Source organism: Ictalurus furcatus, chromosome 14 (assembly GCF_023375685.1).
Source record: "Ictalurus furcatus strain D&B chromosome 14, Billie_1.0, whole genome shotgun sequence".
NCBI classification, from domain to species: Eukaryota; Metazoa; Chordata; class Actinopteri; order Siluriformes; family Ictaluridae; genus Ictalurus; species Ictalurus furcatus.
Window position 1 is genome coordinate 9,727,520 of NC_071268.1, and position 25,008 is coordinate 9,752,527.

Below are 25,008 nucleotides of genomic sequence, written 5' to 3' on the forward strand. Positions count from 1 at the left end.
CATACGTTTTATAAAAGTTTCTACATTTTCTTTTGTTTAAAAAAATAATTAATTAAATGCACAGGACATATTAGTGAAAGAGGAGGGGCGGGCCAGGAGTCATCAGAATGCTCTAAGTGGGCGGGACATATAGGCGATTGACCAATAAGCAATCAGGATGTTTTCTTGAATTTTCCGGAGCAGCCAGCTGCTGCGTGTTGTATTTTTTTTGTGTGTTTATTTTTTATTTATTTTTGTCAACTAAGCAGCTCTAAACACGTTTATAGAAGTTAGGGTCTGAGTTTTGAGTAGTTTATTTTAAAACACCAGTTCATTCTTTCTAATCGCGATGTTGTTGGAGGACGTGAGGAAGCTGAAAGTGGCCGAGCTGCGGGCCGAGCTGCGGGATCGGGGTCTCGACCCTAAAGGACTGAAGGCCGAGCTTGTGGATCGTCTTATGTCAGCTATCCAGACTACAGAACCTGACAAAAGTGTCGATTTAAACCCTTTCGACATGGAACATGTCCAAACTGCAGAGGAAACCCCTAAACGAACATGTCAGACTGAGAGCACATCGACAGGCGTTGCAGATGAGACAGCTTTAGGAGACAAGCAGCAAACTCTGGACCAGAATCAGTCAAGTCTAGAGGAAATCTGGACAAAACGGCGGCCTTGTGTCGATCAGAGCACACAGACAGAGAATGAGCCAGAAATCAGGATCTCCCAGTCAGTCTGCTCTTGTTCTTACAGGAGAGAAGCAGAGCAGATGAAAAGCCAGTGTGTCCTCAGTAGCAGTGCCAGCTCTGATGTCCATCAGGAGGAAGTCCAGTCTACATCACTACCACAACACACCAGCCATCAGTGTAAGTCAATTCTACATCATACTTAATGCACACTATCATTTAACATATATATATATATATATATATATATATATATATATATATATATATATATATATATATAGTATAGAATTTCTGACCATAGCTCATCTGTTTATTTACCTATCCTGCAACAACAACAACCCAGAAACCATTGTAGAATTTGTAATGGTTATAATGGAAATTGTAATGGTCCCTGTGGGTCTCTATTGTTAATCTGTTGCTTTCTATTGGTGGCATGTTATGTCTGGTGGATACCATTAATGTACTGGTATTTTTAGTGGAAACTGTTAGGATTTCTGTGATCGTATCTATTGGTTTTTCTGCTTGTTTGTACAAGCAATATATAAGTAATATACAGTACAAAATATTTTCTATATGTCCCCATTTAATGAACCCTGCCAACGGATCTGTCTTTGCTTCATCTGTTCTATTTATTTATGTCTATTCCTTTTTAATATATTTTCGTTTGTTAAGGAAAATAGGTGTGTGCCCCGCCTCCAATTGTACGCTTGGTTGCGCCTATACTCAACGCAAGTTCATTGATATATTTTAGCAGGTCAGTCTGTAAGAAATGGAGACAGCAGCCAAGCGTAGAAAAGTACAGCAGAACATACAAGCTTTTTTCAGACAGTAAGTAACTAGATACCTACATAGTAGGTAACCTTAGCTTAGTATAGAAGGGATCATACCATGACTTGGTTTGTTCTTAAGAACGTCAATTAACTTTTGATATTTGCACACCCACGAAGTAGGCTAGGCCAGTGGTTCCCAAACTTTTCCAGGGCAAGGCCCCCCAAATGGCATTAACATTTGACCGAGGCCCCCCCTTTTGCAAGATGTCTTTAAAACACATTAAAAATACAGACTTCTGAATATATCCCCCTTTTTTTTAAATTAATAATTACATCTTGCATCTTTACATTACATTAGATTAGGAATTGATTGTATGTGTGTGTGTGTGTGGTTGTCTGAGAGTGAGAAAGAGAAAATCATGTATTTATTTATTTTTCACACCAAATTGTTGAGGCGCCCCCTGGCGGCCCCCACGTTGGAAGCCACTGGGCTAGGCTAACGTTAGTTCCAGTTTTTGATCATTAACGGTACATTCACTTGCATATCCTCCCGCCGAGTTCGTTGGACCCCCCCTTTGTCCATACCATGGTTACGCCCTTGCGGGTTGTCCACTAATCGTAGGGTTGGTGGTTCGATTCCTGGCCCATGTGACTCCACATGCGTCCACAAGTGACTACGCAAGTGTCCATGTGCAAGACACTGAACCCTAAGTTGCTCCCGATGGCAAGCTAGCACCTTGCGTGAATGAGAAACACTTTTACCAGACCATGGTCTGATTGCAGTGTGTCATGTGCTGATCCAAGTGTTTAATCGTATAACATTTATACGATTAAATATTACTTGTCAAACTGTATGAGATGATCCCTGTAATATTTACAGGGATACTTATAATTACAGTGAGACTTAACAATTTAAAAAAAATACTATGTTTTGCTTATCAATAAGAGTGATCCGGGCTTGCCTATAAAGCAGCTTTCACATAAACATGCTTCAAATTTGAGCGTGAGGTAATAAGGATATTTTTCTGTCTGGGTTTCATTTCAAGTTTCACCATTGCCCTACCCTAGGTAGCTGTCTTGGTACAGTTTTGGGTCATCCTATGCCGTCCTCCTACGAACGGCTTTCAGGCGAGTCCCACTAAAGCGGCTTTAGTGCAGTGGCTTTGATGAGAAATAGTCCGACATCCAAACAATCCAGTCAACAGCAGTCCTGAGGCCAGAAACTGGCAATGATGGTGGAATGGTTTGAGGACAATTTTAATTGTGCATGGTCAAAGTGAGCAATCTGCACCTACAAGGTGGACCTAAAAGGAAGGTGTGTGTGATTAAAGTGAGGATTATAAGTATGCGGTGCAGTGCTGCTCCACCTAAAGCACACACTACCATGTCAGTTTCAGTGCTATTCCAATAATAATCCAATTAAAATCCAATTAATATCGGCTAAATGGTGGTCCATTTCATTTTTGAAGGACAGGGTAGAGGGGCACAGACATGTTGTGCATAACATTGATCAGTAATATTGCTCCTACAGAGTGACCTAGATGTTGGATGGAACTGCTAAAATGAAAAACCAAATAATGTGAGACTCTGATGGTAAAGACGTTGTGTCCCGTCCACTTCCCACAGTACCCCACATGGCACCTGTCATAGCGGAGCCTGGAACGGAAAAGCAGGATGAGTCTCGGGATGTCAGCAGTCCTCACGAAGAGAGGAACCGGGATTATTACGAGTTTAAAGAGGAGATTCAATATATGAGGTTATAACAACAGAGATCTTCAGAGAAATCTTTATTTGTGTAATATGTGTTATAATTCATAACACCGAGTCATTCTTTTTTTTTTACCACTGTACTATTTTCTCCATCAGAGCCAAAACACCAGAGCCTGGTCCTGCGAGTGAGGATGAGATGGACATCGATGATGACACGGTTCGGCTAGATCCCTGTGAGGTTCAGTTTAACCCTTTATTGCATGGTGTTTCCATATGGCATTGATTTATTTATCTCCGATTTTCTGTTAGGCAGTAATGCAAAACTACTATTTTCCTATATAACTTGAAAAAAGGGGCTTTAACTTTGACATTATAAAAATGCAGTGTCACATGACATGACAATTAAGTGCTGTTTGCACTTCATTCGGTGTGTTCGACTTCGGCTGCGGCCGGATGGAACCCGATCGGCGAGATTTTCCACGTGCAGTGGGGGGAGGAGTTGAAAACTGAGCCGTCAGGTCGGACACTTTTGGCTTCCCGTTGTGACGCTCGTGCTGTGTTTGCTTGCTTTATCGCAGACGGAGTGGATTAGATGTAATATTTCTCAGATAAACAGACGTCTGAATTTTACATGTAGCACCTAGAAACACTTTTTTTCACTGAATAGGTTAATACAGTGCCTGCATGAAATTTCAACATTATTTGAAAACCAATGAAGTGAGGTCTATATATAATATATATAATATATACATAATACATAATTAGTTTTATGTTGATAAACATGACACAATATGACATTACGGGATTTGTGAGCCTTTGAGGAACTGATATATGAAAAATATACATGTATATGTCAGAATATACATGAAAAGCACGTCATTGTTGTCCTCAGTGAGTTTGGCCAATCGTGAAAAAGCTGTGTCATCAGAGCTCGTGCAGCCGTCCTCTGGAGAAGCTGCGCTGGCCGACGGAGCTGGCTGCTGTCGTATCGCTAACGTAGTACTTTTATGACATACGCCACAGTGACGTGATGTGGCATCGGTGCCACCTCAAGTCGGACAAAAAATTCTAACCGGCATGCACTGCTACAAGTCGGCCGCCGATCGGTTTGATCAAGACACCTCTTGTCTGCAATCACATGGCATGGTGAAGGTCATCATCAGAGGGCTCTCAAAATTTGATTGTCTCTATGTTCTTAGGTGTCATCTACATACTTTGCTCATCTTCAATTCCTCATAAATGGTAATGCTTTACAGACAACAGTGACCTGCATTTTGTAGTGGGTGTGGACGGGAGCAGCGGTCAGCCTTTACTCTGGGAGACGTTCCCTCTGCTGCATTCAGGGTGTAGACTGACCCACGGCTTTACTCATGGAAAAGTGGGATTCGAAGTCAAGGTGGGAATTTTAGGACTTGACAAAGTAAAACGACCTAGAATCCCAGTTATTTATTTAATCGTATACATCATACACACATCAATAATGACTACTGAGTCACGTAAACGCCACAATCCAATTGCCCGACTCAGATTAAGACAATATTGTGATTCCCACTCCTGGTATATGCCTGTTTTAATCAGATATTTATTGCATGTAAACAATTTATTCAGAAAATCCACTGAAAGGCGATATGTGCGCCTGCTCAGTCCGCAAGGAATTGTGGGTGCTAACAGATCCTTAGCTGTAGGCTCAGTATTTAGGAATGGCTACTCAGGCATACTACAGCAACCATGTATAGAGGAATATTCCGATGCCTATACACATATAAACATGGTGTACAGAATATTGCTGCAACTTTAAATGGAATTTGATGCATGTAAACGTAGTTATTGTTAAGTATTAGTTGATAAATATTGTGAAAAATTCTCGTTATGATTATAATTTAGACATTATGTGTACTTTTGTAACTCTAACCTGACAGTAACCGATAACTGATTGGATGTTAAAATGTATTTTTGTACCCTGGTTTTTTCCCCACCCAAGTTAAATATCTCATTTTCATAGATGCACCATCAAATTAAAAAAAGGTTACATTTTCTATATATATCTGGATCTGGATATGATGATGCATATTGTGTATTTAGAAAATGTTGTAATTCCAGATCGCTCAACAAATAGGAGAAAGTAACGATATTGAGCTTTGCCATGATTGGTGTTGATGTTGTCTTTTACTCTGCAGTATGTGAAGAGATTGTCAGCAGCTACAGAGACGAGTCTCAGCCCTGAGCCTCAGAGTGTTCTCAGAGTGGGCTGGTCTGTGGATGGCTCCAGCTTTCAGCTAGGTAAAAGAAGAAAAACAAACAAACAAACAATACTTTCTCTTTTGTGCAATTTTGTGTAATGAGACTTCTTTGTTTACTGTAAGGTGGCACTTGGCAAATGATGCCTAAAGTTTGTATTCAGAAATGTTTATTTCTGTCATTCTTCTAGTTGTATTTGTGTGTCTCAGGAGAGAAGGAGCTCTCATTTGGATTTGATGGAGCAGGCAAAGCAGTGACAGGGGGAAAGATGGAAGAATTTGGCGAGCCATTTTCAGAGGGTGATGTCATCGGCTGCTATGCGGTATGGTGTAAAGAGCAATGCAGCACCGAGAACTAGATCGCATGTGGAAATAAAATGTGTGCAGCAGACTGAGAAATTCCATCAGTACAATCCTGGCAAGCAACCAAGAATCGGGTTTTTTTTCCCCCATACCTATAAGCATACTTTGACATCTCTTCTTTAAAATCTATATTTATTCTTTAAAATGGTCATATTTATTCAGATATATAGAAAATTTTAAAGGGTTCACAAACTTTCAAGCACCACAGTATACTTCAAATGATATTAACACGCATTTAAAAAATTATTTGCTACCTAGACTATTTGGAATAAAATTTTCAGTAATAATATTTTAGGCTGTGTATGTGAATTCAGTCGTAAGTGGTCAAAGATCAATTACTGATTCAAATGTGGTCTTTCTCTCTCCAGTTCATCAGCGATGAAGGAGAGACAGAACTATCGTTTTCAAAAAACGGCAGCTTTCTTGGGGTGGCCTTTCGACTCGCTGGCTCCACCCTGGCAGGTCGTGCGCTCTACCCACACGTCCTGTGCAAAAACTGCTCCGTTTCCCTGAACCTGGACCCTCAGGGTGTGGCCTGGTATCCTGGTCCTCCTGGCTACTGCCCTTTACCAATGCTTCCATCTGCACATTGGACTCGAGCTCTGCTTCCTCCGTCACACAAGAAGGACTGCGAGGTATGTTTCCTGTGATCTTATTTAAATTGGTTTTAGCTGTCACACTGAAACCCCTTAAACAAGTGGACCAGTGGTGTTTTTCAGATGATTTATGACTTTTCCATTTCCACTCCATCTCTTCTTCAGGTGCTGATGTTGGTTGGCATGCCAGGTTCTGGAAAGAGCCACTGGGCTGAGAGCCACATGGCCAAGAACCCAGAGAAGCGTTACAACGTGCTAAGCATAAACTATATCCTTCACTGGATGAGGGTGAGCACAAAACAGAAAAAAACAAACCTACAATACTAAAGGATTGCAATTACACAGTATTGTCTATTGAGATAACAATGAGTGTTTACAGGTACAACAGTTATGCTATCTTGATCAGATTTACACAGTTACCCGATTATTTAAGTGGTATATTGGATTGGCATCATTATCTGATTTTTTTTTTTTTTTTAAGAAATCCAATAGTTACCTGAATCTTATCCCAATAATTAGTTTATTAAATACACTCAATGGCCACTTTAATTTGAATACATTTACTCCTGCTTATATATGCAATTATCCAATCGGCCAATCATGTGGCAGCAGCGCAATGCATAAAATCATGCAGATACAGGTCGAGAGGTCAAGAGGCTTCAGTTAATGTTCATATCAAACATCAGAATCTGTGATCTCAGTGACTTTGCACATAGGATGTGTGTTAGCACCGAAAAGGCTAGTTCGAGTATTTCGAGGATTTTCACACACAGAATCATATGAAAAAACATCTAGCGAGCAGCAGTTCTGCAGATTGAAATGCCTTGTTGATGAGAGAGGTCAGAGGAGAATGACCAGGCTGGTTCATAGCTGACAGGAAGGTTATGTTACCTCAAATAATCACTCTTTACAACCGTAGTGCGCAGAAAAGCATCTCAGAACTCACAACATGCTGATCGTTGAGGCGGATGTTCCACAACAGCAGAAGACCACATCAGGTTCCATTCCGGTCAGCCAAGACCAGGAATCTGAGCCTGCAGAGGGCACAGACTCGCCAAAACTGGACAGTTGAAGATTAGAAATAAACATCGCTGGACTCATTCCAGTCATCAGATGCTTTATGGAAACACTTTGTACCTTAATTTAATAATGAATTCTGATTGTTTTTACTAATATCACAGGATTGTTATCAGCAAGAACTGAGGTGTGTTGATGCTCGTAATCTCTACAAAGAAAATTCTGAATATGAATACCTGTTGGTGTTTTCTGTGTTTAGCTGCCGAGCCCAGAACACAAGAACCTGTTGCTGCGACAAGCCACACAGTGTCTCACACACCTCATCAGAATAGCAGCAACCAAAAGGAGAAACTTCATCCTAGATCAGGTGTGTTTGTGTGTGTGTGATTTTGGGCATTTCACCTTCTACAGTGCACAATATAATTAAAAGACTTAAGGAATCCGGTCAAATCTGGGTGCGTAAAGAGCAAGGCCGAAAACCACTTCTGAATGCGTGTGATCTCTGATCCCTCAGACATCACTGTCTTAAAAACTGTCATGAGTCTGTAATGGATATCCTGACATGGGCTCAGGAATACTTTGGTAAACCATTGGCAGTCAACACCATTCGCCGCTGCATTCACAGATGCAAGTTAAGGCTTTACTATGCAAAGCAGAAGCCATACATCAACACTGTCCAGAAGCGCCACTGACTTCTCTGGACTCGCTCTCATCTGAGATGGATGATAGCACAGTGTTTTAAAAGAAGAAATGAAGAATATGTTTGAACATCTCCTGTATACTCCTTGAAACAAAAAAATAGTGCTTGAAAAGTCCATGAAAGGCCTGGAATTTCATTATGAAGCATCGGTACGATCCCTGATGTATGCAATCCTGCCCTTCTGTTTTATTTCCTCATTACCTAGGCAAACATTTACCCGTCTGCTCAGATTCACAAGCTGCTGAGGTTTTCCGGTTATCAGAGAAAGGCGGTGGTGTTCGTCCCCTCGGATGAGGAATGGAAGAGACGTCTGCAGCAGAAAGAGCAGAGCGAGGGTTCAGTGCTGCCAGAAATAACACTGCTAAAAAGCAAAGGTCAGATCATACCTACCCTTTACCATTTCATTTTATTTCAGTCTAACCCTCAAGGCCATGCCCTTATTTATTACTTTCTGTGAATGCTGTGCTTTAACATGCCTGATTTACCTCAATCACAAGTAGGGGAATACTGGTCTGTTCCAAGCTACTGATTTCTGGGTTTGAGTATTACTTAAGATGTAGCATTTAATTCATTCATATAGTAACAAGCCTATGATGTTATGTTACTACAGACAGAACAAACATATGGAATAGATTTATTTTTAGAGTTGTTTAGATTCATTGTCACATCAAGGTTTACACCGGGCTAAAATCTATAAAAGGCGCGTGAAATTCTTGCAGCAAAGCAGTCAAATAAGAATAAATAAGAATAAAATAGAAAGGAAACAGTAAAAATACAAGAAAATAACAGATAAATAATATAATATATAAATAGAAAAAAAAGTACATTGTAAAACTGTACAATTATATGAATTGTAGTAATAGCAGCGATATATGAAGATAACAGTAATGTAATGTGTATCATCTCCAAGTCACTGAAAATTGTAAGAAGAAATTTTGTATTTACTCTCATTCTTTTTGTAGCTCAATTTTACATTGCTTACACACCTAGCAACTACAAATCTGCTGTTTTCCCATTTTCAGCTTTATGTCACAGAAGTATACTTATCAGCCATAACATTAAACCCCCCCCATGCTGCCAAAACAGCTCTTACCCGTCAAGGCATGGACTTGACAAGTCCTGTAAGTTGCGAGGTGGGGCCTCCATGGATCGATGTTGTTTGTACAGCACATCCCACAGACGCTCGATCTGATTGAGATCTTGGAATTTGGAGGGCGAGTCAACACCTTTGTCACGCTCCTCAACGATTTTTGCAGTATGTCTGGGCGCATTATCCTGCTGAAAGAGGCCATTGCCATTAGGGAATACCGTTGCTATGAATTAGTGTCCTTGGTCTGCAGCAATGCTCAGGTAGGTGTTACGTGTCAAAGTAACATCCACATGAATGCCAGGACCCAAAGTTTCCCAGCAGAACATTGCCTAGAGCATAACACTGTCTCTGCCGGCTTGCCTTCTTTCCATAGTGTATCCTGGTGCTATCTCTTCCCCAGGTAAGTGACACACGCACCCGGCCGTCCACATGATGTAAAAGAAAACGTTATTCATCAGACCAGGCCACCTTTTTCCATTGCTCCATGGTCCAATTCTGATGCTCACGTGCCCATTGTAGGTGTTTTCGACAGTGGACAGGAGTCAGCATGGGTGCTCTGAGTGGTCTGCATACACAGCAAGCTGTGATGCACTGTGTGTTCTGCCATCTTTCTATCATAGCCAGCATTAACCTCTTCAGCAATTTGTGCTACAGTAGCTTTTCTGTGGGATCAGACCAGACACGCTAGCCTTCACTCCCCACAAACATCAGTGAGCTTTGGGCATCCATGACCCTGTTACCATTTCAACAATAGTCCTTCCTTGGACCCCTTTTGGTAGGTACTAACCACTACATACCGGGAACACCCCACTAGACCTGCTGTTTTAACCCAATCATCTAACTATCATAATTTGGCCCTTGTCAAAGTCGTTCAGATCCTCACTTTGCCCATTTTTCCTGCTTCCAACACCTCAACTTTGAGAACTAGCTGTTCACTTGCTGCCTAATGTATCCCACTCTTTAACAGGTGCCATTGTAACAAGATAATAAATGTTATTTGCTTATTCACTGTCAGTAGATCTAATGTTATGGCTGATGGGTATATGTAAAATTCATCTTTTTTTACAAAATTTTTGTTCTCATCTGTTTATGGTCCTGCAGCGAGTTTCACCCTCCCAGAGAAGGGCAACCTCCTGGAAGACATCCTGTTTGTCGAGCTCTGCCGTGAAGAAGCGCAGAAGCTCCTCACAAGCTATAAAGAGGAGGCCACACGTCTCTTACCTACACCTGTCAAACGCAAGAGGCAAAAAAAACGCCCCCATAAACGTCCCATTGATGCACATGGTGAGGAAAACGGCACAAGTGCAAGAGTGGATGATAATCATAATGAAGAGGGTGGAACCTAGTATTGTTGCTGTAGTTACATAATAATAACACAGATGGTCAAAAAATTAACATTTGCTTTCCCATAATTAGATCCTTATACTTACAACGTTGTGTTGAATGCTGCTTTTTCATCTGCCAGGATCGAGCCAAAGCCGCAGTCAGTATGCGCATCAGGCACAGTGGGGATGCCATAAACAAAACGTGAGTTTATTCTCCACATTATTTTGCATTAAACTGATGTCTTGTGAATGCCCTACACGCAGTAAAACTGAATTTCCTCATCTTCAGGGATGGAACTTTTCTGCTTTTTCTCAGCCTTATGGCTGTAACAGTGATCCACAGCGGTACAGAGATTACTATCAGCCCTGCACCGAACAGGTGAATAACTGCATTGTTCACATTCATACTGTTTACGTCACTTCAGTGTTGCATTGGAGTTCTGTTGCTAATTGGAAAGACTTAAGCACACTAATTACTTTAATAACGTTACCTACTTGGTCTGCGTTTAGCCGAGTAAACATTTCACCTTGTCTAAAGCTGAATATTAAGGTCCTGCATAATACAGTGATCAAAAATCATGTTGGCCAGACACGTGTGCGCTATCTGGGGCAGACAGTTTATGTAAAATGTAATTGTCCCAGCATTTAAGCGTGTATTTTGGTATTTAATGTATGTTAGCCTAGTAGTGAAGACACACACAGTTTTGTCTGTCTCACTTTCTTTCTTTGTAATTCAGAAAAAAAAAAACATTGTTCCTTTTTTCTTTCTCTTGCAGTGGAACCTGGGTAACCAAAATCAGAGTTACTATGGAAACCAGAGCTATTATTTTGGCAACCAAGCTTTTTGGTAAATCATAACAGCAACACAATAAACAGTATTTTTTATTTCAGATGGCATTGGATTTTATTTTGAACAATTGCTTTAGAACTTTTATTCCACAGAGAAGGGAAGAAGCATTACGGCTCTAATGCTGTCGTTTTAAACAGTACAGCAAGTGTTTTTAAATTATACAATCATTTGTTTTATTTGCATTTTGTAAACAAAAAAAAAATATTTCTTACCAACTTCTGTATCAGATTCTGATTTTATTCAGATTTGATTACAGTATTCTGAAATGCATTTCCTTTTGAATCAAAATGCTGAACTTTCGTTATATTGTCTGAATGCTGAACACAGTTAACTTGTCCTGAATATGTAAATACGCTTGAACATATTTGTCTCGTTCACACAAAATGTGTTGTATTGATTTCTGTGTGAAATTGTCATTAAAAATGCTCACATTTCATATCTTAAAAAGGGTTGTGAATCTATTTTAAGTGAAATATATTAAGCTCTGAAAATACAAAATATAAAAAAAATATATACATTATACAACTCTCAGACCTTTTAAAAATAGATTTTAGAGCCCTTACCGCCTGCGAGGCGAATAACAACTGCTATAAACATATCAAAACCTTCACTTTCCAAAAAATGTCAACAGGAGCCTGAAACAAACAAACAAACAAAAACTTTCCAGTTCCATAGTATGGCAATGTTTTCTAAGATATCTTTGAAATTATTAGAGACCTGGAAAGACTTTTATAAACATTACAAACCGACATGTGTGGTGCTGTCTTTAAGACTGATCAGGTCTCACTAGTTGGTACAGCAGCACTGCTCCTTTGGCCGACGGACACAGTTCTGACCACAAGGGCGACTTCACATCCAACTGCAGCATCTCCTTTAATCAGCATAATGATTTCGGCATGAGTGTGTATCATTTAACACTTATTTAATGGAGTTAGATTATTACTGAATCGCCTTACCAATTTACTCAGAAACACTATATCTGTAGACTCGTGAGCTTCAGGGCCTCCGCGCCAGTAAAAATCCTTCACGCCCTCCATCGTCAAAGAACACCTGTCCGCAAACAAACGCAAAACCGATTCAATATTACTTATACAAATGTAAGCGATCGGTTACACAGTGTTTGGTGTCGATTCAGTACTGGAGCTATGACAATATCAGTCCCTTCAGGAGTTCACGATTGCGGAAATGAACACAAAATCGAGCAAACACCGGAATATTCAGAAGGGCTTGCAAATTTTTCTAAATTACCAGAGATTTGGGCCGAGACGTCGTCACAACACGCAGTCAGCCAAAGTCGTCTTCGATTCACGTGTGTTGAACATGAGTACAGCTAAAATGCCTCCTTTACCAACAAACATCACGGCGAAAGACATTATAATTCAAGTAGTTTTCTGCCCCCCAAAAAAAAAACACGCAAAAATCCCCGCATCGCAAATTTTGAAGGAAAATAAATAAATAAAAATGATGCAGCAAAATCAAATATTTGAGAAATCCTGTACGGACTGACAATACAAGAAATTCATCAACTTGTTTCAAGTGACGTCATTAAGCTACAGGGCGTTACGTAAAATACACAATCTTGTAAAATAACAGATGGAGTCTGAAAAACATTACAGTTAAAGTGAACTGCTGATTAAAAATGTCCCGTACAATTTCACCTTCAAACGGGTAACAAACCACAAAATACCCGCCCCATAATTATCTAGTTTTATTCATGTTTATTGATTATACTAATGCATACTGTAAATGACTTGTAAACCTCATTGGCAAGTTCGTGTGACGTTATCCAAGATGCTACTGGACGTGATTTTTTTTTGTTGTTGTTTGTTAGCTACTTTAGCTTCATAGCTCTAACCAAACATGTCCTAGCTGATGGAGTACAAATGGAAAATTGTGCTGATCTGAATTCCGTACTGTTTCTTAGATGATCCGTACAGTACCTGATAAAAAACTCTGCACTGGGTCGTCCTGCGCTGGTGTGATTCAGTGCTATTCCCATCAGAACAGGTGCGCTGAGAAAACCCAGGGGAACATTTACCTGTAGAAATGTGACGTACGTTACGAATCTTTTCGATCCCTTCCTTAATGAAATAATACAGGTCAAAAAGGCATAATTGCCTGAGATAGAGGAGTAAAGCAAATTCACCACACAGATGCTGGCATGAGCTTATTTAAGGTTTCTTTCCAGATCTCAATAAGTACGAATACTGAGAATGTTTTCACAAAATATGGATATTCTTTTTTTTCTGTTTTAATTGTGTGTACAATTATTTGATTTTAAAACAAAAATTAAAACAAAAAGGGAGAGAGAGACTCAAATCTAGGCTTCTAGATCTGTGGTCTTTAGACTTTCTCTTGTTTTCTTCAGTTACAGACTATTCCCTTTTCATTTCATAAGAATCTGTACATAGAAAGTCAGGGAAGTACCCCGATTCTGAGAACGTTGGGACAGTATGGAAAATGCAAAATAAATAAATAAATAAATAAATAAATAAATAAATAAAGTCACTTAAATTCAGTTCATCCTGTACTCTATTGAAAACACATTATTTGAGGTTTTACTTTGTGAAATTAATTTATTTTTTAAAATATACACTCATTTCAAATCTGATGACTGCAACACACTCCAAAAAAAATTGGGACAGTCGACTGTTTACCACTGTATAACATCACATTTTCTTCTAATAACACTTATTAAGCATTTGGGTGCTGAAGACACCAGTTGGTTAAGTTTAGCAAGTAGAATTTTCCCCCATTCATCCATTATGCATTTCTTCAGCTGTGCAACTGTGCTGCCTTCGTTGCCTTATTATGCGCTTCATAATGCACCACGCATTCTCAATGGGAGACAGATCAGGACTGCAGGCAGGCCATGCTAGCACCCGCACTCTCTGCTTACACAGCCATGCACTTGTAATCCAGGCAGAATATGGTTTGGCGATGTCCTGCTCTGGATGGCAGCATATGTTGTTCTAAAACGTGTACGTATCTTTCTGCATTAATGGTGCACTTACATATGTTACCAGTTACCCATACCATGGGCACTGACACACCCCCATACCATGACAGACGCTGCCTTTTGGACCTGACGCTGATAACAGCTTGGTTGGTCCTTTCCTCTCTGGCCCAGAGAACACGACGGCTGTTTTGTCCAAAAACTATTTGAAACGTTGACTCGTCGGACCACAATACACGATTCCTCTGTGCTACTGTCCATCTCAGATGAGAATGAGTCCAGAGAAGTCGGCAGTGCTTCTGGACAGTGTTGATGTATGGCTTCTGCTTTGCATAGTAAAGCCTTAACTTGCATCTGTGGATGCAGCGGCGAATGGTGTTGACTGACAAAGGTTTACCAAAGTATTCCCGAGCCCATGTCAGGATATCCATTACAGACTCATGGCGGTTTTTAGACAGTGACATCTGAGGGATCGGAGATTACATGCATTCAGAAGTGGTTTTCAGCCTTACCCTTTACGCACCGAGATTTGACCGGATTCCTTGAATCTTTAATTATATTGTGCACTGTAGAAGGTGAAATGCCCAAAATCCTACCGATTTGTCTTTGGGGAATGTTATTCTTAAAGTGTTGGATTATTCACTGACTCATCTGTTGGCAGATTGGCGAGCCTCGACCCATCCTTACTCTTGAAGGACTAGGCCTTTCTGGAGGCTCCTTATATACTATGCAATACAATTGCCACACCTGTTTCACATCACCTCCTAATTTCAACTTGTCCCATCACTATTAGTCCTAAACTGCACCTGTCCCAACTTTTTTGGAACATGTTGCATGCATCAACTTCAAAATAAACATTTACCTTCAAAAAAAAACTATGCAGTTGTTTAAATACAAGTCAAAGTACATTTACAAATCACAGATATTTGTTTTTATTAGCATTTTCCACACTGTCCCAACTTTTTCAGAATTGGGGTTGTTCAAAAAGGCTATTTGGGAACGTTTCTTTCCACAAGAAAAAGGCAAGAACACTGTTAGATGTGTGTATCAGTACTGGGATCCTGCTGGATGTTGGCAGTCAGATATGAAGCTCACAGGATTAAATGAGTGCATTTTTATACATTTATTAGAATTTTATAAAATTTTTCCTTTCATTTTGTCTTGTTTTGGTGAGCTGTAAAAAGGCCATTGGAATTATTGCACTATATATTTTTAATGGTCTTATTTGTTCATAGTTTACTAAACAGAACCTGTTAGAAATGAATGTGGGTGGTTACAGAGAGGATTAACTGCAGCAGCAGGCTGGGTGCCTCAACCCTGCGCACACACCTCCAAACCCTATCTCAGGCATCCAAATCATTCTCCAATACCAAGTTGTTGAAATTCTGTTGGATAACTTGCACTCACCTCATCCCTGACCTCAGCACACACCGAGGAGAAGATCTCTGCCACGACAGCTCTCTCACAGCCCTGCATGAGGTCAACGCTGATGTCCTCCTCACTCACCCCCTGACACACAGCCTGAGGAAATAAACCAACACGTGACACATCTGCTACATACTCTCGGGTTTCTAGCTAAAGTGTCCAAGACGATTATACAGTTGATTCAGAGCTCTTGAATCTGATTGGTCTGAAGGTGTTGGTTTATTTTCTATAACAGCAGCTCTAACGGAAGTTCTGGTTGCAAGACAAATCGCAGGTTTATATTCACTTGTTCTAATACATTAATGTATTGTGGAACTGTTGAGAAGATCAAATTTTCTGGAAGGAGTCTTCAGCATCAGCGCTTTGTAATATTGGCAGCTGATTTGTTATCTTTGAGAGAGAGAAAATAAAAGAGGCTCCTACACCTCTACTCTGTGCACTTTGCTGTATTAGTGCACCTGGATGGAACAGGAGAAAGAATAAGAGCATGAAAGCTCTTGTTGTCCATATAATGAAACATACTTTATAGGCTCGTTGTTTCTTAATTTCTACTGCACTGAACCTTTGATCATCGTTACAAAGGGGTTAATATGACTAAAAATACTTGCAGCAGAACCTACGAGTTATGCTGTGAAAATTTCATCATGTAAATCTACAACTTCAATACATTCCTTACATCACCTTAGGCTCAGGATGCCCACCGGGTATGTCTAAGAGCCCCGCTGCCTCTGCGACTCTCTGACTCCTTCTCAGCATCACCACCTTTCCATCTGAGGTAAGCAGGACAGCACCAACGCCGAGAGGCTGCGCCAACAAAGCCTGAGGATCTCCCACCTCCAGCCGTCCACGCTGCTGCAGGTTCCCAGCCTCCTGTGACCAGTTAGTCCCTAAGAAGTCTTTATAACACGTCAAACCCAGCTGCAATCGGAGGATCGCACCATTCGCTTCCGAGGGTCTTGCATCTTTCTGGGGTTCTCCTACGGTTTCTCTACAGCAACTGCTCTTCTTGCTTCTTGCATTAATTGTCAGAGAGGCACGCTCTCCTTCACCGCAGTGCAAGGAAATACGATTCAGAGCCGAACAGTTTCCAAGCTGTTCGTCACCCTCAGCTGATTTGGTCGAGTTTATGGTTTGTGCGGCAGTATCGCCTGCCATGGTGCAGAAGTTTGTAGAGGTCCGAGGATGTGTTGTGGAGAGGTGAGCTGAATGCAGTCTGAATTTCGCCCCGTTGAAAAGCCACGGTTCTTTGGTCACCCGCTCGTTCCACACCGCTTCTATATGTTTCTCGATCTCAGGAACACTTCTGCGGCTGAACCTACACAGGTTTTATACAAGAAGGATAAAATGAACATATTCATATCCATATCCATGATGGCTTACTAAGTTTTCAACAGAGATGTAATGTCTGTACCTGCTGGAGATCTCTACTTGTACTTGATGCTCTTCAAAGCCCTGACCTGGAGCACAGTGAAGCATCACAGACACCTCGGAGTCCATTTTGCTCTGTTTTAACTTCTCAGGCTACTTCAATAAGGAAACTCTCAGAAAGCAGAACCATGGATGCAGCTAGCAAGCTAGTTAACGTTACTAATCACGTTTAATGTTTATACAGTGACACATGACTTGTTTTATTTAGCTAGCAAAACAACCACGGCTATTAGCTGAGATTGTGAACTAATCTCACAAGTTTATAAACCTAACCAGCTTGCCAACTTGCTGATGACGTCCAAACTTTTGAATTTCAGTCACTTCCGGTTTCGACAGGTAAAAGCTCGGCTACAACAAAGTAAAGCTTCGGCTAATATTTGCCTTTTTCCTTGACGAATTAAAATATAACCATAGCCGTTTTGCTGTGCAATCCACATTCTTTATATATATAAAATGTGAAATTGACAATACAATATTCGACAATTTTTTACGTCACTAACAGAAAAACAGGAAATAACGTGTTTTATTTTCCTTCAAAATACAACCACGAGTGCTGCAATCAATCAATAAAACAATAGGATTACTTTAACATTTGACTTAGTATGTGTCATTGACATAAAATGTTATGCTAAGTTTTCTGTCATATAGGACAAATTCACATTTTATTTGAAAGATGTAGAGCTGTGGTTTTCATCATGGGGTCAGAAAATTTGACATATTAATTTCAATAATTCGTTTCAATAATATAACAATGATATAACATTACTAATAGTGGGCTGTGATTTCCAACACTGTGAAGTATAGCCAGGGGGTTGTGTTTTTGTTTGTTTGTTTGTTTGTTTATAATTACATTGTTAGAAATCACAACCCACTATTATCAATTTTATTATGCCTATATATAATTAGCTTTTTGTTCAATTGTTCGTGCACAAAAGAATTACAAATACAAACACTTCAGATACAAATCCAACAACAATAATAATAATAATAATAATAATAATAATAATAATAATAATAATAAGGAAGTAATGTGAACGAAAATTTAATGAAAGTTTAAATAAGAATGGGTTCTATCGGTGGAAAGCTCAGAAAGTCTGTTAAATAGCCAATATTATATTCTACACATTTAAAATAAACACACAGTGCTTTTTTTATATATATAGTTTTGTCAAATAAATCTTCATCGAGGTTATTTGTTTTTCTATCAAATATACAGTTAAGGAGGTCCCTGGCTGTAAAACGTTTGAGAACTCCGGGCATAATGAATAAATGAATTCGTGAATGAATTAACCTTATGTCCACAAATCAAGGCCTTTTATTTTGAAAGGCTGTTCCAACCCGGAAGTGTATCTCCAGTTGTTTTCACACTACCCGCTCTTCACGTGGGTATAGTGAAAGTGTATACTGTAGTATGTGTGTATAGTTTATAATATTATATAAGATCATGGACATCATACACTCTTGTTTTAAGGCTCAGATAGGTGAGGTGGTTTTACCCGGAGATGTCTTCCGGTTTAATGTTTCCTCTGTAGAGGAAGACAGCAGCGTTAAAGCTGAAAAGATCATCTGTGGACCGGGACTGCGCCGAAACGGAGACGAGATCCAGGTGTATAAAAGCGGCATCCTCCGCCATAAACAGCCCAATCTGTACTGGATAGACTCCCAGCAGAAACGCGTAAGAAACTACAGGCTACACAGTAACTATGGAGCTGTACCAGCGGTTAAAGGGGTGGTATGGGGTAGAAAACAAATCATACAGGTTTCCTCTTACTCCAAATGCAGCCAAACAAAAACGACAGTTGGATCTCCACGTTTGCTTAAGTAGTTGTGCACAGGGGATACCAAAGTAATGTATTTTACAAGTCATAGAAGTCACCCAAACTCTATACATCAGCACCATTAAATGAACAACCCACCCTTGCATATTAATCTTTAAAAAGCGTCCGAGATTAATTTTTTATTTCCTCATCACTTCGAAAGGTTGGTCAATTTTCACTTCCCACAATGAAATTTGACTACCTGAGTACTGATCAGGACACCAGTGCGAATAAGCCCTTGCGTCATCGCTACCTAAAATAAATGTGATGCAGCAGCACTTTATTCATTTAGTCTGTCCAGCTGTCTCACCTCCTCATCTGTACACTCTGCTCAAACAGACCAGCTTGCAATGCTTCCACTTGTATAATAATACCTCAGTAAACACCTCATCATGCTCATCAGTAAGAACATCATGCTCGTCATGGATCACTAGCTAGACAAGCGGAGTCTCTGTTGTATGGAGACGTGTATCTGCACTGCATACTGGAGCATTGAGTCAAGCACGTGCTGTCTTCATTATTTCAAAGTTGGATTTCTAATTAATATGGAAAATAGTGAGGAAGAAAAGAAGCTCTTAATCTTTTTTTAAAATTATTATTTCAGAGTGGTTTTTTTGTTTGTTTGTTTGTTTGTTTGTTTCAGAGCCAATACAGCACCAACCAAAAATTCAGTTAAACACATTTAATATGTTTCAGGGTGATGTTTTCTCTTTAAAGTTGGGTGATACAATGACAATATCGATATTAGAATGTATTAACTCCAATAGGAGGTGACTGGGGGATAAAATCTGTCATTTGTATGGTTTACGTTTCCTTTGTTCCTCTTGTAAGTGTTAACTGAACATACGGTTTACTGTATAGCAGCTCTGCCATTTACTTGGCATTTTGTTATGAGAACCTCAACCTAGCTAAAAAATTGTGATGCATATCGTGTCATCTTAAACTGTCTTCATGTATTACAATACGATATTTAGGCCGTATCACAAATTTTGCTTTGAAACAGAATAACGTCCAGCCTTTCTGTAAAAATTTCTGATCATCCAAGATGGCCGCCTATTGCACTACAGCATTAAGCTACACAGTGACATTTTGAGTAATATCACCAAAACAAACAAAAAAAAAGGGATATTGTATAGATTTTGGCGGATTTTGTACAGAAAATATTTTAGTTGAGGTGGCTTTCCAGTACTTGTTAGCCACATTAGCCAAATAGCTAAGCTAATTTAAGCTAAATAAGAAGAACAGTCTGACAGCAAGCATGTCCTAGCTGATCTGGCTACATTTGGGGAAAGTGGGACATCATGTACATTTGATTTTTCACCAAGTGATGTCCTGCTTTATATAAAATGGCTTTCTTAGACACCCTGTGTGGTGGTTTATTTATATGTTCTATACAACCCAAATTCCAAAAAAGTTGGGACACTGTAAAATGTAAATAAAAACAGAATGCAATTATTCGAAGCTCTCATAAACCCATACATTATTCACAGTAGAACATAGAAAACAGATAAAATGTTTAAACTGAGGAAATGTACCGTTTTAAGTAAAAAAAAAATAAGGTAATTTTGAATTTGGTGGCCACAACATGTCTCAACAAAGTTGGGAAGGTGCAACAAAAGGCTGGAAAAATACGTGTTAGTAAAAAGAAACAGCTGGAGGAACCTTTTGTAACTGATTAGGTTAATTGGCAACAGATCAGTGACATGATTGGGTATAAAAAGAGTATCTTCGAGAGGCAGAGTTTCTCAGAAGTAAAGATGGGATGGAATCTGGAGGAAAGCAGATGTTGCTCTAAAACTTGTATATACCTTTCAGCATTGATGGTGCCTTTCCAGATGTGCAAGCTGCCCATTCCATAGGCACTAATCACTGCATTCTGTTTTTATTTACATTTCACACAGTGTCCCAACTTTTTTGGAATTGGGGTTGTAGTAAGCTGTCCGTGATTTAGACTTAAGTTATTACACAAGCATCTGTGACCTGTATTGCCGCCTTGTTCCAGTGTGGATATAATAATTTATTTTTGCACAATTTCTCTTCAGTACGTTCCAGTTAAAGGCGAGAGCGTGATTGGCATAGTGACGGCGAAGACTGGGGACATCTTTAAAGTGGATGTGGGAAGCAGTGAACAGGCCTCATTGTCCTACTTAGCCTTTGAAGGTGCGACTAAAAGGAACAGACCAAATGTGCAGGTATACTTCCATCACTGCCAGTTCTTATCGCATGTGATTTTGTTTGCAGAGCAACCGCACTGAAATTAAATGTGATCTTATTTTTGAACTACTGTACAGGTGGGGGATCTGGTATACGCTCAGTTCATCATCGCAAACAAAGACATGGAGCCAGAGCTGGTGTGTATAGACAGCTGTGGCCGGGCAAATGGGATGGGAGTGTTTGGAGCAGACGGGCTTCTCTTCAAGGTGTCTTTGGGATTAGTGCGCAGGTATGCAGAGATCCTCTTGTTGAATATTAATATGGCGGGGTCCAAAAGTCTGAGAGCGCTAGTGAAAATGATTCTGTGTGCCATTCTTTTTCAATTTAACAATGTAAAGGTTTTCACTACAAATTATATTTTCAGCAACAACTTGAGTGGAAAGTAGAATTTTATAAATATTTACATGTATTTCAGAGTTTCTTAATATTTGGTATGTCCCCTTTTTGCTTTAATGACCGTGTGCAGTCGAACTGACACAGACACTAGAAGACCTGATCATCCATGTTAGATCAGATCCATCGGCATGTCATCTGAACACGGCCTTCAATGGAAGGGAAACGACTCATAGAAAATTTGACCTTTTATGGTATAACATTACTGATGGCTTAGCGGTTAAGGCTCTGGGTTACTGATCGGAAAGTCAGGGGTTCAAGCCCCAGCACTGCCAAGCTGTCACTGTTGGGCCCTTGAGCAAGGCCCTTAACCCTCTCTGCTCTGCACTGTATCATGGCTGACCCTGCGCTCTGACCCCAGCTTCCTAACATGCTGGGGTCAGAGCGCAGGGTCAGCCATGATAACAAGAAAATAATTTCACTGTGCATATGTATATGTGACCAATAAAGACTAATATATATACATGCACAGTGCCCTCCACTAATATTGGCACCCGTGGTAAATATGAGCAAAGAAGGCTGTGAAAAATTGTCTTGATTGTTTAACCTTTTGATCTTTTGTTCAAAAGTTTCACAAAAATACTCTGCCCTCATGGATATCAAACAATTGTAAACACAACACAGGTTTATAAAAAAATATCTTTGTTAAATGTAGGCATGCAACAATTATCGGCACCCCTATGAATTCATATGAGAAAAATATATTGACCGTGAGTTATGCCTGGGTGTTGATTTGAGCACTTAACTCTTTACATAGGTAAGTGTTCCATGTCAATCTTGACTTGTGAATTTGCTCATAATCGTAGTTTTAAAGCACTTTCTTCAGTTTACCTGAACTGTAGTCTTGTATTAGAGCTTACACATGACAACACACACACATTTACACTCAAGTTAACTTTGAATAAATCCTGGTGTCTGCATAGGAAATGATGTATACACTTCAAGGTCCTCTTTGTGTTTGCTGAGTTTATAAATGAGGCCCATGTGATTGTTTGAACATTCAATTATATTGATTCCTACAAGGTTACTGAATAATTCATAGTAGTTACTGAATATTATACTTTAAGATGAATGACTGAATATTAAGCTGGGAGTTTAAGGGTTTACATAAACTAATGGATGCAGTAGTATCAGGTGGATCAATAAGCAGTAAATTTAACCAGGTCCGTTCTGAAAAAGAATGAAGAGATAAGGAGCAGTAGAAATGCAGCCGCAATGAAAGTATTGAAAGTATTGTTCCCTGGAGCTGTGAAGCTGCAGTGCTGCTAAACAAAATGTCTGTTATATGATTAAGATTATATAGAAGATACTTCTAAGGATTGACAACATTCAGAGACTTAATAGTTCTAGATATTAACTGCAAGTCTGATAGTACACATTTAAGGGTCCTTTAGTTGTCTTTCTGAGGGATCTGTAAAGGTTTGATCACTGAACCAAAGTGTTTTCTTATCATAAAGGAGAACCATTATGAAAGTACCAGTATTCAACATCTTGTGTAGTTGGAAAACAGTTTAAGGCATCATGTGACTATATATTCATTGAACATATGCCCCTATAAAAGTGTCCATCATCACTTTTTCAAAAAAAAAAAAAACCCTGCGTAGATCCTTGAAGCTGTGTCACCTCAAACCTCCAGGGTCCCTAGTTTGATCTTGTTTACTCTCCATGTGGAGTTTCTGTGCATGTACTCCCTGTATCTGCATGGGTTTCCTCCAGGTTCTCTAATATCATCCCACATTCCCCAAACATTCACTGATAGGTGTGGATTTGTGTAGCAGTAGAAATGCAGCCGCAATGAAAGTATTGAAAGTATTGTTGTTGTTTTTTTACGATGGTATGTTAAATGTATCAGCCAAAAGTTATATTATAGCCCAGTTCATTCTGCCTCTTTGCTTTCTTTTCTTTTTATTTTCATGCCAGCGTTTAAAATTTAAAGGAATTTAAAAAAAAAAAAAAAAAAACTTGGTCTAATCTGTTTTTGTCTGTTTGTACTGAACTGATTATTTAATAAAAATAAATAAATTTTTTAAAAAAAACAAGATAAAGAAAGCCATTCTGTGTGTTCTTGAGCTTCATATATTCAAACCAATTAATTTTCTGCAATGCTACATCAGCAGCCTTTATCCTCTTAAACGCAAGAAGTTATAAAGAGTCTACTTACATTATTATTTATCACTTTTTGTTGCAATATTGAGGCATTGTTTACATTTTGGCTATTTCCATCCAAAACTTGTAAAATTGCACCCTAACAGATGGATTAAAACCCATTCTGTCTTTCTGCTTTTCTTCCCCTCAGGCTCCTCTCACCTCAGAGTGAGATAGTGAAGGATCTTGAGAAGATCTTCCCCTTCGAGATGGTGGTGGGTTTAAATGGCAGGGTGTGGATAAAGGCTAAGACCATTCAGCAGACACTGATCGTGGCCAATCTTCTGGAGAGCTGTGAGAACATGACAGCGCAGCAGAGACAGGCTCTGTTCAAGAGGGTGGCAGACGGCGCCCTCTAGTGCACGTACTGGTGTAGTGCTGGTTTCCATGGCAATTCCTCATGGACCGATCAGCACAGGCCAAACATGTCTTACAGCACTGCACTGATTCATGGCTGTTCTGAGGATTGAATTTGAACTTTTAGTAAAATGTATGAATAATATTTGGAAAGTACTGTGAGAGTGTACAATATACAGTACAAGTAGGACTCTGGATGGACTGCGTTTCTGTACCGTTTATGGTTTGAGCAGCTCACAGTCATTATTTCTGTATTAAAAGATGTTTTTTATCTACTAGTGCCTTGATTCACTTTTATCTGTATAAATAAATACATTTTGTTTGATGAAAGTTTTCTCATTCCCATGTTTTTGAAGCTCTATATAAAATAATAACACAAGGTTAGTGTTCATTTATTCACACAGACTTGGCATGTTAGAGATAGAACTTTCCCTAGTAAACAAAATTATTCATTCATCTTTACTAACTCATGTATCTTGGTCAAGGTCCAGATGGATCCAGGAGCTATGAAGGAATACGCCCCGGATGGGATGCTAGTCCATCATAGTCATACTGTACATTCACACACTCATTCACACCTAAGGAAAATTTAGCACAGCCTACTCTGACTACTGTTATTTTTTTACAAGGTGGTAGGAAAATGAAAGAACCTGGAGGAAACCCACACAAATGCAAGGAGAACATGTGAAACTGCACACAGGCAGTAAACCAAGCTCAGGATCGATCAGGGTACCCTGGAGCTGTGAAGCTGCAGTGCTGCTAAACAAAATGTCTGTTATATGATTAAGATTATATAGAAGATACTTCTAAGGATTGACAACATTCAGAGACTTAATAGTTCTAGATATTAACTGCAAGTCTGATAGTACACATTTAAGGGTCCTTTAGTTGTCTTTCTGAGGGATCTGTAAAGGTTTGATCACTGAACCAAAGTGTTTTCTTATCATAAA

The 25,008-nt window shown here is 39.5% G+C and overlaps 3 protein-coding genes across 6 annotated transcripts; 2 read left to right on the forward strand and 1 right to left on the reverse strand.

Annotated features, from left to right (window-relative positions):
- Positions 1-91: 91 nt before the first annotated feature.
- Positions 92-11,877, forward strand: si:ch211-107m4.1 (heterogeneous nuclear ribonucleoprotein U-like protein 2). Of its 4 annotated transcripts, none has more exons than XR_008387702.1 (14): positions 92-842; positions 3,062-3,191; positions 3,302-3,378; positions 4,402-4,541; positions 5,323-5,425; positions 5,593-5,705; positions 6,114-6,380; positions 6,507-6,629; positions 7,618-7,725; positions 8,264-8,432; positions 10,250-10,432; positions 10,565-10,675; positions 10,763-10,852; positions 11,250-11,295. XR_008387702.1 is itself a non-coding variant. In XM_053641942.1 (14 exons), the coding sequence occupies exons 1-14, from the start codon at positions 329-331 to the stop codon at positions 11,322-11,324; spliced, it is 2,130 nt and encodes a 709-aa protein (XP_053497917.1). In that variant the 5' UTR covers positions 92-328; the 3' UTR covers positions 11,325-11,877. The 4 variants fall into 4 exon arrangements, 3 of the variants coding, with proteins under 3 accessions (XP_053497917.1, XP_053497916.1, XP_053497915.1); XM_053641942.1 differs by having other exon boundaries at positions 8,288-8,432; positions 10,614-10,675; positions 11,250-11,877; XM_053641941.1 differs by having other exon boundaries at positions 5,596-5,705; positions 10,614-10,675; positions 11,250-11,876.
- Positions 11,878-11,947: 70 nt separating this feature from the next.
- On the reverse strand, positions 11,948-17,633 carry nudt22 (nudix (nucleoside diphosphate linked moiety X)-type motif 22). The gene is made up of 6 exons (XM_053641943.1): positions 17,116-17,633; positions 16,386-17,019; positions 15,687-15,800; positions 13,264-13,361; positions 12,280-12,373; positions 11,948-12,194 (listed from the first exon to the last, which is right to left on the reverse strand). Exons 1-6 carry the CDS (start codon positions 17,199-17,201, stop codon positions 12,090-12,092), a joined length of 1,131 nt encoding a protein of 376 aa, XP_053497918.1. The 5' UTR covers positions 17,202-17,633; the 3' UTR covers positions 11,948-12,089.
- A 729-nt stretch (positions 17,634-18,362) lies between these two features.
- LOC128618672 (exosome complex component RRP40-like) lies at positions 18,363-24,388 on the forward strand. Its single transcript, XM_053642414.1, has 4 exons — positions 18,363-18,807; positions 20,992-21,141; positions 21,241-21,392; positions 23,853-24,388. Exons 1-4 carry the CDS (start codon positions 18,577-18,579, stop codon positions 24,058-24,060), a joined length of 741 nt encoding a protein of 246 aa, XP_053498389.1. The 5' UTR covers positions 18,363-18,576; the 3' UTR covers positions 24,061-24,388.
- The last annotated feature ends 620 nt before the right edge of the window (positions 24,389-25,008 follow it).

Bases quoted from the DNA above. Each gene is read 5' to 3' on its own strand.
- si:ch211-107m4.1 (XM_053641940.1), top strand. From the start codon at position 329: ATGTTGTTGGAGGACGTGAGGAAGCTGAAAGTGGCCGAGCTGCGGGCC. The intron at 3,192-3,301 runs GTTATAACAACA...TTTCTCCATCAG, and splicing joins GAGGAGATTCAATATATGAG to AGCCAAAACACCAGAGCCTG. The intron at 4,542-5,322 runs GTGGGAATTTTA...TTTACTCTGCAG, and splicing joins AAGTGGGATTCGAAGTCAAG to TATGTGAAGAGATTGTCAGC.
- nudt22 (XM_053641943.1), bottom strand. From the start codon at position 17,201: ATGGACTCCGAGGTGTCTGTGATGCTTCACTGTGCTCCAGGTCAGGGC. The intron at 17,020-17,115 runs GTACAGACATTA...AAACCTGTGTAG, and splicing joins CAAGTAGAGATCTCCAGCAG to GTTCAGCCGCAGAAGTGTTC. The intron at 15,801-16,385 runs GTGATGTAAGGA...TTATTTCCTCAG, and splicing joins GTGGGCATCCTGAGCCTAAG to GCTGTGTGTCAGGGGGTGAG.
- LOC128618672 (XM_053642414.1), top strand. From the start codon at position 18,577: ATGGACATCATACACTCTTGTTTTAAGGCTCAGATAGGTGAGGTGGTT. The intron at 18,808-20,991 runs GTAAGAAACTAC...ATTTCTCTTCAG, and splicing joins TAGACTCCCAGCAGAAACGC to TACGTTCCAGTTAAAGGCGA. The intron at 21,142-21,240 runs GTATACTTCCAT...ACTACTGTACAG, and splicing joins GGAACAGACCAAATGTGCAG to GTGGGGGATCTGGTATACGC.